This window comes from Eriocheir sinensis, chromosome 12 (genome assembly GCF_024679095.1).
Source record: "Eriocheir sinensis breed Jianghai 21 chromosome 12, ASM2467909v1, whole genome shotgun sequence".
NCBI lineage: Eukaryota > Metazoa > Arthropoda > Malacostraca > Decapoda > Varunidae > Eriocheir > Eriocheir sinensis.
The window spans coordinates 4,616,875-4,631,924 of record NC_066520.1 but is presented as its reverse complement, the minus strand read 5'-3'; the positions used below and the strand labels follow the sequence as shown (position 1 = coordinate 4,631,924).

Below are 15,050 nucleotides of genomic sequence, written 5' to 3'. Positions count from 1 at the left end.
CCACCTCTTGTTTGTGTGTGTGTGTGTGTGTGTGTGTGTGTGTGTGTGTGTGCGCTCGCGCGCGCGCACGCAGCACATGTGTGATCGAGTGTATGCTTATTCATGCGGGCGAACATGGAGCACTGCTTACCTGTTTCTTCGTCAATGCTGAAGGGTGTCCACGTGTTTTTGGAGTCGGAGTATTGATCATTGAGCATCATGTATCTGACGTGGTTGTGGGGAGCTGGTCGGGGAGAGAGGAAAAACAATATATGCATCAGGGTAATGTTGGCCTTTAGTGATGATCACACACGAGTTAAATTTCATAATTGCTACAAAAAAATTCTTGTGTGAGTAACTTACGAGCATAATGCTAAGATGATCAAGGAAGAATATAAATCAGCAAACATGAAATATGCAGGGTACAAGGATAGAAAAATATGTTAGAGATGGCAGGATTTTTTTTTTTTTTTTCAATTCGTTTTCCCTTTGTTTATCGTGGGGGATACGTTCCTGACATACCCTCGAATGGCCTGATCGCAAATACTGCTTGTACAATTTCACTAATTTCACATTTTTTTTTATATATGTTTGATACTGATGTGACTGAATTACGTAAAAAGCACGGTGCGAGAACAACGAAAATAATAGGAAAATTGATGACATGGTAGTGAGGCGACCAAGAAGACTCAAGAAGGAGGGCCAATAGCGTCTGCAAGACGGAGGAAGCGGACTAGTCATCCATAGCACACCTACAAGGCAGCATCATGACAAAGTGTGAGGAGGTTAAGCTAGTTGGACATGTTTAACTTCCTTATACAACATTCTCTGCGCGATGAAACAAGTGCTTTTTAAAATGATTAAGCTCCCAAATATATTTCGTGTGTGTTAAAAGTCAGTCTTAACTATTATCAAGAATTCAACATGTCAAGGAAGATAGATTAAAAGAATATTGGTAGATTATTCCCAGTTGACAACTCCACCTTCCCTTGACTCGCTGGCCGCCGCCGCGCCGCCATCAGTTCATTAAGTTATCGGAGTCACCTCAACGCCATGTTTTCCTACTCGACATAATTATTTCAGGATTTCTGTCAAGAAAAGAAACTGCTGCCTGGATTTCTCCAACATTTTATTTCCTAGTGATGGCAGACGATAAAGTGAAGATGAGTGAGTATTGTGCGGGTAGACTTGAAGAAAAACGAGAGACCAGGCGGGCTGGTACAGGTTACTCTTGTGATATCAGACTGCCTCCTTACAGTCTGGTGTCTCATGGAAATAAAATGCTGATGAAATCCGGGGCAGGTATTTCTTTTCTTGCCACAAGCACATCAAGAATTTCCGATAGATAATCTAAATTGAAACAAAAATAACGTGACATTTTCATATCCCTTATATCATACAAGGTAAATGAAGTAAGAGAAAAAATATCATAAAAAAATGGTTACCCCTACAAAATAACGTTTTCGCCTTTTAGTTTTCAGAAGTCTCACAGATTAGTGCCACTACCGGCATCCAGACTTTATCGTTAGACGCCCATTCTTACGCTTTAGAATCCTTCGAGGCGACAGCAGTTGGGTGTGGGCCCCTCGTAGCGTTTGTTTACACTGTTGCTGTTCACACGACGGGAATTTCAAGTGTATGACGCCCATTTAAGAATATTTCACATTTCATTTTTTTTTCTGGAATAACTTGTAAACAATCAAATCCGCGAATAAAATGTACGCGAGAGGAAACATTGTACTTTAATGATAAAACTACTAATAACCAATTACAATGAGAGAGAGAGAGAGAGAGAGAGAGAGAGAGAGAGAGAGAGAGAGAGAGAGAGAGAGAACATTTATATTTACATTCTTCATCCTTATCTGTTGCAGTTATCATGCCGATGGGGTTGCCGTTTATCTCCCCTGACCCATCGTCCTCCTTAATTAGCAGCGGTTCTCCGCCACACAAACCAGCAGCTATTTCTGGCCTGTTATCATTCAGGTCATTGACTGTAACGTTGATCTGAAAAGAAAAGAGATGAAAGCTGAACCTCATGATTTAACCGTAGGTGGGCAGTACCGAATTACAGTACCGAGTTACAATTTTAGTACCGATAGCAGTAGTAACTCAAACTTTCTTTATGTACCGAAATCAGTACCGTCGGTACATTTTAAGGGATATTTTCTCGGTACTCAGTGCCAATACTTATTATTTTTTCCTTTTCATTTATTGTGATCAAAAAAAGATTTGAAGACAGCGTATGGTTAGTAATAAGTATGGCAGCATCATTTGAAATTTGAAGTGTAATGTCGACATAGTTATTAGCATGAATTAGCAACAATGATGTAAAAACAAATATACTGATATGAGGGCTGAATTAAGAAGCGCATTAACATTTTATCACAACCATTTTCCTTCAACTCCTTATTGTTCAGCTGCTTTTCATCGCGTCAAGTTTTAGGCATGGTTTCTGAATACTGGCGCTTCTCTTATTAAGTTTATTATAGAATACGTCTTAATGTGAAAATATCGAGGGGGTAAAAAAGGCCTTGGAACATAATCTGCGCCGTAAAGGATTTCATTCACCTCGGGATATTTTTACCCAGCTCCAGAGCCCATACCCACCGCTCCAACAGTGACAGCTCTGGGGAGCTTTTCCAGACTATCCTGGCTAAATATGGCGGCTGCCTGATTTGTTTTCTTAGTTTCACGTGTTTCAGCAATATTTTCTGTAGTTTAATGAAACTGTCTTTGTTATATAAATCACCACCGTCACTACGAATACTTTCATTCAGATAATGATACAAGGTAATTCAGCATAAAAGCACATTTTATATTCTCCGGCCTAACCCTTCCTCCCTCCACCCCCCCTCCTCTACCCCCCCACTCTCTCTCTCTCTCTCTCTCTCTCTCTCTCTCTCTCTCTCTCTCTCTCTCTCTCTCTCTCTCTCTCTCTCTCTCTCTCTCTCTCTCTCTCTCTCTCTCTGACACACACATGCATTATACATACAAAATTCAGTGATGCACATGTTACTTTTCTTTAGCAGCAAATGATTCGAAAGTGTATGCTGAGTATGGTAGGGTGGTTTATGCTAACGATCGTGATCGCTGTTCCAGCGTGGTTGGCCGTTTCTTAAGAGCTATATGATTTTTGTAGTGGAATGATATATGAACGGGAGCTGTAAGTGACCCCCTTTTCCACAGGTTACGTTGGGAGCCTAGTGGGATGGCGCAGCTGAGGCGTGGTCATTTACAGGAGGCTGGGTAGGGGTCGGCTAGGGGTAAGGGTGGGAATGGAACGGGGATTCAGGAATAATACAAGGTAAGTACGTGAAAGTGTGTGTGTGTGTGTATATATATATATATATATATATATATATATATATATATATATATATATATATATATATATATATGTGTATATATATATATATATATATATATATATATATATATATATATCTATATATATATATATATATATATATATATATATAAATTATTATTTTTTTTTTTACGTTGTTGCTTATTGCGCCGGTAGGCATCTTCCCGGTGGGGCCTGATGGTCGGCCCAAGGCTTCTTCCAGGTGGGGCCTGATGGTCGGCCAAGCCCGTTCTGGCGCAGGCGAGTGTTTATAGTGGCGCCATCTTGCATTGGCTCAAGGTGCCCCCCGGAACTCGTTCTTGATTCGCTTGGACGGCTTCCTCTAGAGTCCGGGTTGATGGGTGGTCTTCAGGACAGCATGTGGGTAGTTTTAAGCCACTCGGCGGTGACTGAAAAATCCGAGTGGTAGCGTGAGGATTCGAACCCGCGTCGTCCATCACGCGGCGAATGTGGGTCCAGTACGCTTTCACTTCGGCCACCGCCTACCAATATATATATATATATACATATATATATATATATATATGTATATATATATATATATATATATATATATATATATATATATATATATATATATATATGGTGAAGGTGAGTAGGGAAAATCAAGGGTCAAATCAGAAGTTTATTCCTGACTAGTTTCGCTTGGTACAGCTTCTTCAGAGGAATGAATACACCAGTGAAAGCATGCTATATTTATACACAAAGACAAATCCCTAACTGGTAACTGCCTAGGCTTCCTCCTCGGTGGTCAGGTCGGGTCATGTGGACCTCGCTTGGGTGAGTGAGGTCTAGGGTGTGGTGGTAGCCGTTGGTGGTCCGCCCCTTTAATCGCCTGCCTTGCCGTGACTGCCGCTGTGATCCTTGCCCATTTTATATCACCTGTTCTCTGGTTAATATTTTCATTCACTGATATATGTAGCGCTTCCAGTACCTTCCTCCGTAGTTTGCTTAGTCCTTTCTCCAAAATCACCGCCCCTTCCCAATTAGGTAAATGCCCCCTCTCGTCAATATGGTTCACTAGTGCGCTCGTGTGACGGTGGTGACGTACGTCTGCTTTATGTTCTCTTATCCTTTTGCCCAGGCCTCTGTATGTCTCGCCATAGTATGCACTGTCGCAACCATTACAAGGTATTCTGTACAGCCTAGGCAGTTACCAATTAGGGATTTGTCTCTGTGTATAAATATAGCATGCTTTCACTGGTGTATTCATTCCTCTGAAGAAGCTGTACCAAGCGAAACTAGCCAGGAATAAACTTCTGATTTGACCCTTGATTTTCTCTACTCACCTTCACCATATATATATATATATATATATATATATATATATATATATATATATATATATATATATATATATATATATATATATATATATATATATATATATATATATATATATATATATATATATATATATATATATATATATATATATATATATATATATATATATATATATATATATATATATATATATATATATATATATATATATATATATATATATATATATATATATATATATATATATATATATATATATATATATATATATATATATATATATATATATATATATATATATATATATATATATATATATATATATATATATATATATATATATATATATATATATTTTTTCGAATTTATTCGATTTTTTACTCTTTCGAGTCGGTTTTTGAGCCCGGTCGGTTATTAAAAAATATAGCCCTTTCATTTTGTCGTCGACTGATACCAAAAACATTTCTATAACTCCAGAAATAAGGGGGTTATGGCGATTCGAACCAAAGCGGTTGGTTTTCCAAAATTCGCGGCTTATTGACAGGGCTGGGGCAAGTTTCCGGTCCGTAGTGTAGGGTTCACTGGATATATGATGGAAATAACCTGCATCCCTTATATGTCGGTAAATGTGATACATAAGATAACCTGCACATCTTGTAACTGAATTGAGGTCCATTTCTTCCTTGAAATTGGCCATTTTCCCATAAAATCTGCCGTGCTCTCTTGCCACCATCTTGCTTGGACAAACTAGGATATCAACACTTCTTCTTCTTGTGACCTGTTTCGCTTTGCATCGCTTTTTAGGTTCTCCTTGGTACTTCTTTACACTTAGATGCTTAACTTAGTTACTCTGTGATAGTAAAGATTCGGTTCCGCGCATACGCAGATCGAGATGGGACAAACCAAATCAGGGGGACGAGACTTAACGCCACACCATATTGTTTCCAGCTACAGGAAGAATAGTAAAAGGTTAAGTATTCTTGTGGAAGAGTTGTTGAGGAATTTCAAACTGCCTGGTATACCATCTGACAGATTGGTGTTGGACAGACGAGCATGTGAGATTCAGCGTATTTACGTCCGATATTTGTGTTGCTTACCGTCATCAATAGGTTTTCTTAATGAGTAGATACATCCCCGTCACCAACACACACACACACACACACACACACACACACACTCAAACACACACACACACACACACAAACACACACACACACACACACACACACACACACACACACACACACACACACACACACACACACACACACACACACACACACACACACACACACACACACACACACTCAAACACACACACACACACACACACACACACACACACACACACACACACACACACACACACACACACACACACACACACACACACACACACACACACACACACACACACACACACACACACACACACACACACACACACACATGTATGTATCTCATCCACATGTTAATTTTCAGCCCTTGGGCTGGAATTTTTCCCTCATTAAACCGCTTTTTTAATTATTATTATAATTATTATGATTATGATTATGATTATTTTTATTATTATTATTACACACACACACACACACACACACACACACACACACACACACACACACACACACACACACACACACACACACACACACACACACACACACACACACACACAGGCATATAGTTTCAAGAAGTCATTCTGCCCACTCTTAGGATCAACGAAAGACATTGCTAATGTTTACAAGGAGCTAGGTCACTAGTGTAGTGAACAGTCAGTGTAGTGAGTGTAGGGTATCCTATAGGGAATTTTCGACAGGCTAAGTAGTACACGTTTAAGGTTTTGCAGACAAAAATGCAGTGTGTATAAGGGGCCAGTAGAGTATACCGAACACACTGCTGGAGGAATTTGCCAAAGTGAAATAGTCAGACTATGTTGAAAGGTGATTTTATTTGAATTAAAACCAATGTCTGTAAGTGCTGTGTCTGAAGTACCTCGCTTCAAGCTAGAAAACAAGGGATTAAAAGAGAAAAAAATAAAAAAGAAAAGAAAAAATGGGGCAGAGTGAGGGAAGGGCTAAGTATGAAGGATATTAAGTATGGCCATAAGGGTTGGAATAAAATTAAGGAAAAAGAGAAAGTTGTTTCAGTCAAATTATCAAGCGGCAAAATCATCATTTGAAAAGGAAAAAAAAAACAGGAGAAAGTACAAAATGAAGTAATAAAGTCATTCAAGGACAACGAGGCACTGTGGACAAAAGGAGGTAAAAAATATAATTCTAAACCTAAGGAAATGGCCCAACAGTTAGTGATAAAGCTGAATTGAATTTAGTAAAAAGATATACAGTAGTACGGGCAGTATTGGATGACAATGAGGAGATTGATAAGCAAACAGATGTTTACATACTGGAGAAGTATGAAAAGGAAAAAGGGAGGCCACTCAAGATCAAATTTAGGTTACATGTGGAAGTGAGGGTAATTGAAGTTGGGGACATACGATATATAGCAGTGCGTGGCCTCGCCGCTCATTGTCGTCGGACTGGTTTTTGAGTCTGTGGTGGGATGAACCCCATTACCCAAGTGGGTAATGGGGTTCACAGGGTTAGTATGGCATCCGGGTTATGACGGATTACCAACCCAAGGTTTCCCAGGTACCCTATTGTTGACCAGGCCGAAAGAGAGGATGAACAGATGGGTGAGCTGCATGCCAACTACTCGGGATTCGAACCCGGGACCCGCAGATTCGTAGCTGGGCACGCAAACCACTGCACCGCTGAGGTGCAATAGGTGAAAGTAAATTAGATTATAAATAGATTGTAGAAGCTTGCAGAAAACGAGAGGTTTAAGAAAATATTGACTTGATAAAAACACACACAAAAAAAAGGGAAGGGCTACTTCCCGAAGTTAAGGAAGGGAGAAAGGATAGCAGAAGATACGATTCTGCTGGAGATTGTTAAAAAGGTTGAAAAAGTGGATTTAGGGAAAGAATGACAAACGGCGAAGGGAATGAGGTGAAAGTAGCATATGCAAATGTGTAGGGAGTCCTATTAGCCAAACTGAAGATAAATGGTCATCTAAAAACGAGGAAGCCCAATATACTATCCCTAATGAAAACAAAATTGAACAAGATCATACAGCATCTAGATATGAGAAAAAATAAGTTTATAATATACAGAGGAGATGGAAATGGAAAGCAGGGAGAGGGAGGTATGTTGGCGGTGAAAAACATGATGGTGGATAATGTGAAAATGAGTGAAAACATGGCAAAATATAATGACAAGGAAAAATAAATAAATATTGCAGTTTGCTATGTCCCGGCAAAGACGAAGGCAAGGAATGAGGTGAAACTATCAATATGGTGAATAATAGCACTTAATGTTTAGAAGGTCTGATCCATGTAAGTGAGAACATAATCAGCAATAAATAAGTTAATTGGTAAGACTGGAGTACAGAGGGAGGAGAGGAGTAATGGAATATAAAGCTGTTAAACATCACAAGGGGAAATTCTATGACATAATGGATTGAAGAAGATGGGAGATTTAGAGATGAGACCCCTGCAAGGCAGGACTTTGCACTAACCAAGGAACCAGATATAATTTTCTATGTCAAATATTAGTATCCTTTAGGAAAGGCTGACATGTAACGTCAGAGGAACCCCCGGGTTTCGGCGTCGTAGGGTGGGAGAGGCGAAACACCCTCCCGATTGATTGATTGTAAAAGTAAAATGAAACATGAAGCAGATATCGGTAAATTGAAAATTGAAGGCTATGTGTATGAGGAAGCAAAGGAACAAGCGAGGAAGTCTTCATAATGGCTGACCTGCGAGAGACTAATATTAAAGACAAATGGCTGACATATTTGGAAGAGTTTGATGTTCTCATGGATCATTGTCTTGACTTAAGATAACATTGATAAATTTTAAATGTGGAGCCAAGAATGGGATATGAAATTTACCGTGAAGAAATTTAACGTTCTTGAATTAGAGAAATGAACCAGGAGACCTTGGTGGAATTATGAAATAGGAAAAATTCAGACTAGAAAGGCATAAGAGGAAAATAATTTTGGTGTTACATTTTAAAACAACTTGTCCCAAGAGAATAAAAAATAGGCAAAATTACAAGAGACACATATAAGCTCCTCACCAACATTTAGGTGGCACTCTTTTACATGAATGAAAGTATGATGAACAAGTTCATTTTGTTGGTTGTTCGACCAAGATTGGAATATACAATGAAGGTGTGGTCTTCGCACAGAAAGATTTTTTTTTTCAGGAAATAGAAAGAATTCAGAAAAAAAACCACATTATGCCTAATTTAAGAAACAAGACATATAAGGATAGATTGGATAGGGTGTATTGACGGTCTTAGAAGAGAGAAGAAAAGAGGATAACTAATTGATGTGAACAGGGCAATAAAGGAAATGGAAACAATAGACAGGGATGAGCTCCTTATAAGGGATACCAGAAATACAAAGGGACACTGAAAAATTCAGGAATGCAACGTGTCTTAGAGATATCATGAATCATAGCTTTCCCCATAGAAGCACTGTCACTGGGAGTGACCTCGAAAAGGAGATAATTCAACCTTTGTATTTTATTAATTCGGAGATAATTTTGATAAATTGAGATTTGAAAAGAAACCCTGCGAGTGTAGCTCACTTCCCTTTTATCGCAACTAGTTAAATACAGCTATGTTAATATACACACAAACCTTTATGGTAGCGTTGTGGTTTTCAGAATCCTCCATGAAAATTTCGATAGGAATGGTCTGCTGGGCTTCACAGTTGATATTTGCATCTTTCTTTGTGAAAATATCAATTTCCGCCACACTCCCTGCCTGCACGCTCACATTTTCTTTGGACAAGTACACAAATTCATCGCCTTCTCTGTTAAGAGAAATCATCATCATTACTATTATTAGTATGATCATCATAAACATAAAAATGATGGAGACGGCAGAACGCTTTGCCTCAGACCTTACTATTATTTCCGACTGGGGCAAGAACTTGTCCTTCAACGCCTCAAAAACACAGTTTCTCCACCTATCCACTCGACACAATCTTCCAAACAACTATCCCCTATTCTTTGATAACACTCAGCTGTCACCTTCTTCAACACTAAACATCCTCGGTCTATCCTTAACTCAAAATCTCAACTGGAAACTTAATATCTCTTCTCTTACTAAATCAGCTTCCTCGAGGCTGGGCGTTCTGTACCGTCTCCGCCAGTTCTTCTCCCCCGCACAGTTGCTATCCATTACAGGGGCCTTGGCCGCCCTCGTATGAAGTATGCATCTCACGTGTTGGGGGCTCCACTCACACAGCTCTCTTGGACAGAGTGGAATCTGAGGCTCTTCGTCTCATCAGCTCTCCTCCTCTTACTGATAGTCTTCTACCTCTTAAATTTCGCCGCCATGTTGCCTCTCTTTCTATCTTCTATCGATATTTTCATGGTGACTGCTCTTCTGAACTTGCTAACTGCATGCCTCCCCCCCTCCCGCGGCCTCGCAACACACGACTTTCTACTCAAGCTCATCCCTTTACTGTCCAAATCCCTTACGCAAGAGTTAACCAACATCTTCACTCTTTCATCCCTCACGCTGGTAAACTATGGAACAATCTTCCTTCATCTGTATTTCCTCCTGCCTACGACTTGAACTCTTTCAAGAGGAGGGTATCAGGACACCTCTCCTCCCGAAATTGACCTATCTTTCGGCCACTCCTCTAACTCTTTATAGGAGCAGTGAGTAGCGGGCTTTTTTTTTCACATTTGTTACCTTTTTTTATGCCCTTGAACTGACTCCTCTGCTGTAAATAATAATAATAATAATAATAATAATAATAATAATAATAATAATAATAATAATAATAATAATAATAATAATAAGCACAATCGTTACCATCGCTACTATCAGCCTTACTATAATCATTACCATAATCATAAACATCATCATTATTATCATCAGAATTCTCTATTATATCATGGAGCCAGAAATTTTATTAATGTGGTTTATAGTTTAATAAAGAATAATGATTTCCATATTTTTTTTTAAAATATTGTATACAGGAATGTAAGATCTTGTGATTCTTAGGGTGCGGGAACAACTGTACAAACGACCAACCTTACACTAGGAATGTGGCAAAGTGCAACTTGAAAATAAACTAACCGACTCACCTTAAGGAGAGATAGATGGTGTCTTCTTCGTCCGGGTCTGTCACTGTCAATGTGGTCACGAGCACGCTGGCATAACTACTTGGATCAATTTCGTTGACTTCATCAATACTAATAACACCGCAGCCATACTTGCAGTCGACTATGGGAGACTCGTCGATTTCGTCCAGAATGGTGATTACAAAACTTTCTAAGGGGATAAGAGAAAAAATCGATGCAGAGCACATTCACTGGTCTAATGATACATTATTGTTCTGGAACTGATTTTTTATACACTGAGAAGGATTATCATTATCCTGACTTGATGCATAATATTGAGACTCGCGCGCACACACACACACACACACACACACACACACACAGAGAGAGAGAGAGAGAGAGAGAGATACTGGTTCAATAAAAGTTGATGCAAATGAAATTAAGTAACCATAGTGATGATGAACTGTGATTTATCCTTTAACAGATTCATAGTGCTAAAGCTGGGAACTCACTTAACTTTATGCATCTCTATCTATCTATCTATCTATCTATCTATATCTATCTATCTATCTATCTCTATATATATTATATTCTCTCTCTCTCTCTCTCTCTCTCTCTCTCTCTCTCTCTCTCTCTCTTATTATTATTATTATTATTTTTTTTTTTTTTACTGCCTGGTGTGCCAGTAGGCTTTCTTGAGGGGCAACAGGGACGGCCCCAGCCCGCTAGTGGAGCAGGCTAATTTAATTTATAGTGTCTGCCTTGACTCTTGCTTGGCCCATGCTGCCCGCCGGTGCTTATCTTGACCGAAGTCGCTGAAGTGAAGGTTGACTGAAGACCCGGACAGGATGTGGGTAATCTTCCGCCTCCCGGCGATGACTTGAAAAATCAGCGTGTTTCTGTGGGACCCGACCCTAGTCCAGGCCAGTCCCTCGGGCTCACCACACCCGCGGGTTCACCACTCGGCCACCGCCATATATACATTATATATACAGTATTCGTCATAAGTATCAGACCCCCAGCTGGGGGTCTGATACATATGGAGAAAAAGGCATGATCCTCTTAAGAATTAACCATTTTAGTCCATGTTTCAGCCCCTGTCATGACATTTCCACATCGCTCAACTTTGCACCACTAGCTCACAACACCTCCTCAGCGTGTCTTGGGCCACGTTGGAGAGCAGAGGTATTGGGCGACTCTTTCCGCTTCCTGGTGAATTATTGCGCAATAACATTTTGTGATAACTCATTATGTTTGCTAATATGTCTAAAACGAAGGAGTATTCATCTGATATTATTGCACAGATCGTAGGGATTAAGGAAGGTCATTCAGTTAGAGAAATAACTGAACAGCTGAGAGTATCCAGGACAACAGTCAAGCGTTGGTTACGGCGCTTCAGGGAGGAGGGAAGGCAAGAGACGCCTAAACCTAAAAAACGGTCTGGGCGCCCCAGGAAGACAACTAAGAGAGTTACATATTTACTTACTGTCTTAAAGCGTGCTGTGGAGTCTGATGTCAAGACAACAGCAAGGAAACTTAAACAGGAGAATGCTGCTGCCTTCCAGAGAGTGTCTGTCAGGACTGTATCACGCCGCCTATTTGAGCTTGGTTACCAGAGTCGCAAACCCACAATTTTTTTTTTATTAAGCAGTCTTCAGAAGAGCCGCCGTGTGAAATTCACCCAAAAGTTTTAAAAAATGGGACCAAGGAGCAATGGATGTGTGTTGTGGACTGATGAAGCCACATTCACAGTCACAAGTAACAGAGGGTTCAGAGTGTATCGCCGTAAAGGTAGCGACTCGCTTCATCCACGTTATGTTGAACACACGGTAAAACACCCAGATTCTTTGATAGTTTGTGGTTCATTCTCGAGTAATGGCCTTAGTGAGTTGGTTATGTTACCAAAAAACTTAAGAGTGAACCAGCACGTGAATCTGGAGTCACTGTGTGACCATTTTCCCGATTCATTTGGAAAACCGAGGGCTACCATTTTTCAACATGACGGTGCACCTGCCCACGCAGCCAAATCTGTTCAACAGTGGCTTTCCAACTGATATAAATCCAATTAAGTACCTCTGGACCATCGTAAAGAAGGATCTCAAGGGCAAGAATATCAGGTCAGTGCCTAAACTCGCCAAGGCTGTTGAGGAGTCGTGGCACAATATCTCATCTGACAAGTTGAAAAACCTCGCCAATCACTTCCTGACAGTCTGAAGGCCGTCATAAAGAGAAAAGGCAATATCACCAAGTATTAAAAGGAAAATACAATAACCAGTTTATGATTTATTGTTGTCGATTTTGACTTTTTTTGCCATGTGGTGTGGGTGACGAGAAGGGGGTCCAATATTTTTGACTAGTACTGTATATATATATATATATATATATATATATATATATATATATATATATATATATATATATATATATATATATATATATATAGAGTGGCGTAAGACACTCCCGGTGAGGTATATATGGGAAGCGAGGAGGGTGTTGAAGCCCTCCAAAGACCCTTCCCATATCCTCACTTTCCATTTCCCTATTGTCTCATCAACACCAGAGAGTAGTTCAGCATGCTCTCTAGAGACAGATCCTCTCTCTTTCACCACCACACTACATTCACACAACATATTCACCATTTCCCTTGATTTTACAAATTCAAAATGGGTAAACTTAGCATTGCCTCGGAGTCCCCGCCTGGGGAAGACCACAAATTCCCCCAGGGAGGACTAATTTTTTGGCTGCCGACTTAAGAGGTGTCAGACCTCTTCCTTATCAATTTCTTCAACATTCGCGATCTTCGTTCCAATTTCCATTCTGTGGAGCACCATCTCTCCTTCTCTAAACCTCACCTTTTCTTCCTCACCGAAACACAGGTTTCTGAGGCTACTGACAGCACTCTCTACTCTGTTCCCTCCTATTATCTCTATCCAAAATTTCAATCCAAAGCTGGATGTTGCGCCTACGTGCTCAACGACATCATGCAATTGCTCTCGTGCACACGACCTTGACTCCTATGAATTTTACACCATCTAGGTAAGACTTCATTGTCATTCTATGACTAAATACGTCTGTACTGTTTATCTCTAACCTACCTCTACTAACTATGTAAAATTCTTTGACTAATTGAACTCACCAGCTTTGGCTTTCATCCTCTTTCACTGACCAGCCTGGTGAACAAGCCTACAACTTTGCTTCCCTCAGTGATCTACAGCAGTTGGTTCAGCACCCTACACATATTCCCGACCGTCTTGGAGACAAGACCAACATACTAGACATCTTCCTTACCTCTAACCCTTCTGCTTACTCTGTCAAACTGTTCTCTCCGTTGGGCTCCTCCGATCACAACCTTATTTCTGTATCCTGTCCTATCGCTCCTGCACACCCTCTGGACCCACCGAAGAGGCGATGCTTCTGGCATTTTGCTTCCGCTCGATTGGACGACCTGAGGATGTACTTTTCCGATTTCTCGTGGAATGATTACTGCTTCCAGGAGAGAGACTCCTCTGTGTGTGCCCAGCGCATCACAAAGGTGATTGTCTCTGGAATGGAGGCACACATTCCACATACTTTCTCGACTCCTCATGCTAAAAAGCTTTGGTTTCATCATGCTTGTTCTCATGCTAACAAAGATAGAGAGGCTGTTCACAAAATGTTCCAGAGCCTTCGCACTCCTGCTAACCATGATCTTTGTATTTCTGCCCGGAGTCGTGCCAAATCTATATTTCGACTCGCCAAAAACTCTCATAGTAAATGTCAACACCTTGCTTTTACTAATTATTCCCGGGACTTCTGGCACCTAGCCAAAAATATCTCCTATAATTTCACTTCTTCATCTTTCCCTCCTCTCCTTAGCCCTGACGGCATCACCGCCGTCTCATCTATCACAAAGGATGAACTCTTTCAAACTTTCCGTAAAAATTTCACTCTGGACGATTCTGGGCATATTCCTCCTACTCATCCCCCCCTCTGACTCCTTTATGCATGTTATTAAGATTCTCAAGAATGTTTTTTCGATGCCCTCTCTGGCCTCGACCCCCAGAAGGCTTATAGACCTGATGGAGTGCCTCCCATTGTCCTTAAAAACTGTGCTTCTCTACTGACACCCTGCCTGGTCAAACTCTTTCGCCTCTGCCTATCAACATCTACCTTTCCTTCCTGCTGGAAGTACGCCTTCATACAGCCTGTGCCTAAGAAGGGTGACCGTTCCAATCCCTCAAACCATCGCCCTATAGCTTTACTTTCCTGTCTACCTAAAGCTTTTGAATC

At 40.3% G+C, this 15,050-nt stretch overlaps 1 protein-coding gene across 1 annotated transcript in view; it reads right to left on the bottom strand.

Moving 5' to 3' along the window:
* Nucleotides 1-15,050, bottom strand: part of LOC126997319 (protocadherin Fat 4-like) — a 71,896-nt gene that overhangs the window by 36,835 nt on the left and 20,011 nt on the right. Inside the window, exons 3-6 of the mRNA XM_050858342.1 lie at nucleotides 10,806-10,992; nucleotides 9,343-9,517; nucleotides 1,827-1,983; nucleotides 131-223 (exon numbers count right to left, since the gene is read on the bottom strand). Of these exons, the coding sequence (XP_050714299.1) occupies nucleotides 131-223; nucleotides 1,827-1,983; nucleotides 9,343-9,517; nucleotides 10,806-10,992 (612 nt within the window). The remainder of the gene's footprint in view (nucleotides 1-130; nucleotides 224-1,826; nucleotides 1,984-9,342; nucleotides 9,518-10,805; nucleotides 10,993-15,050) is intronic.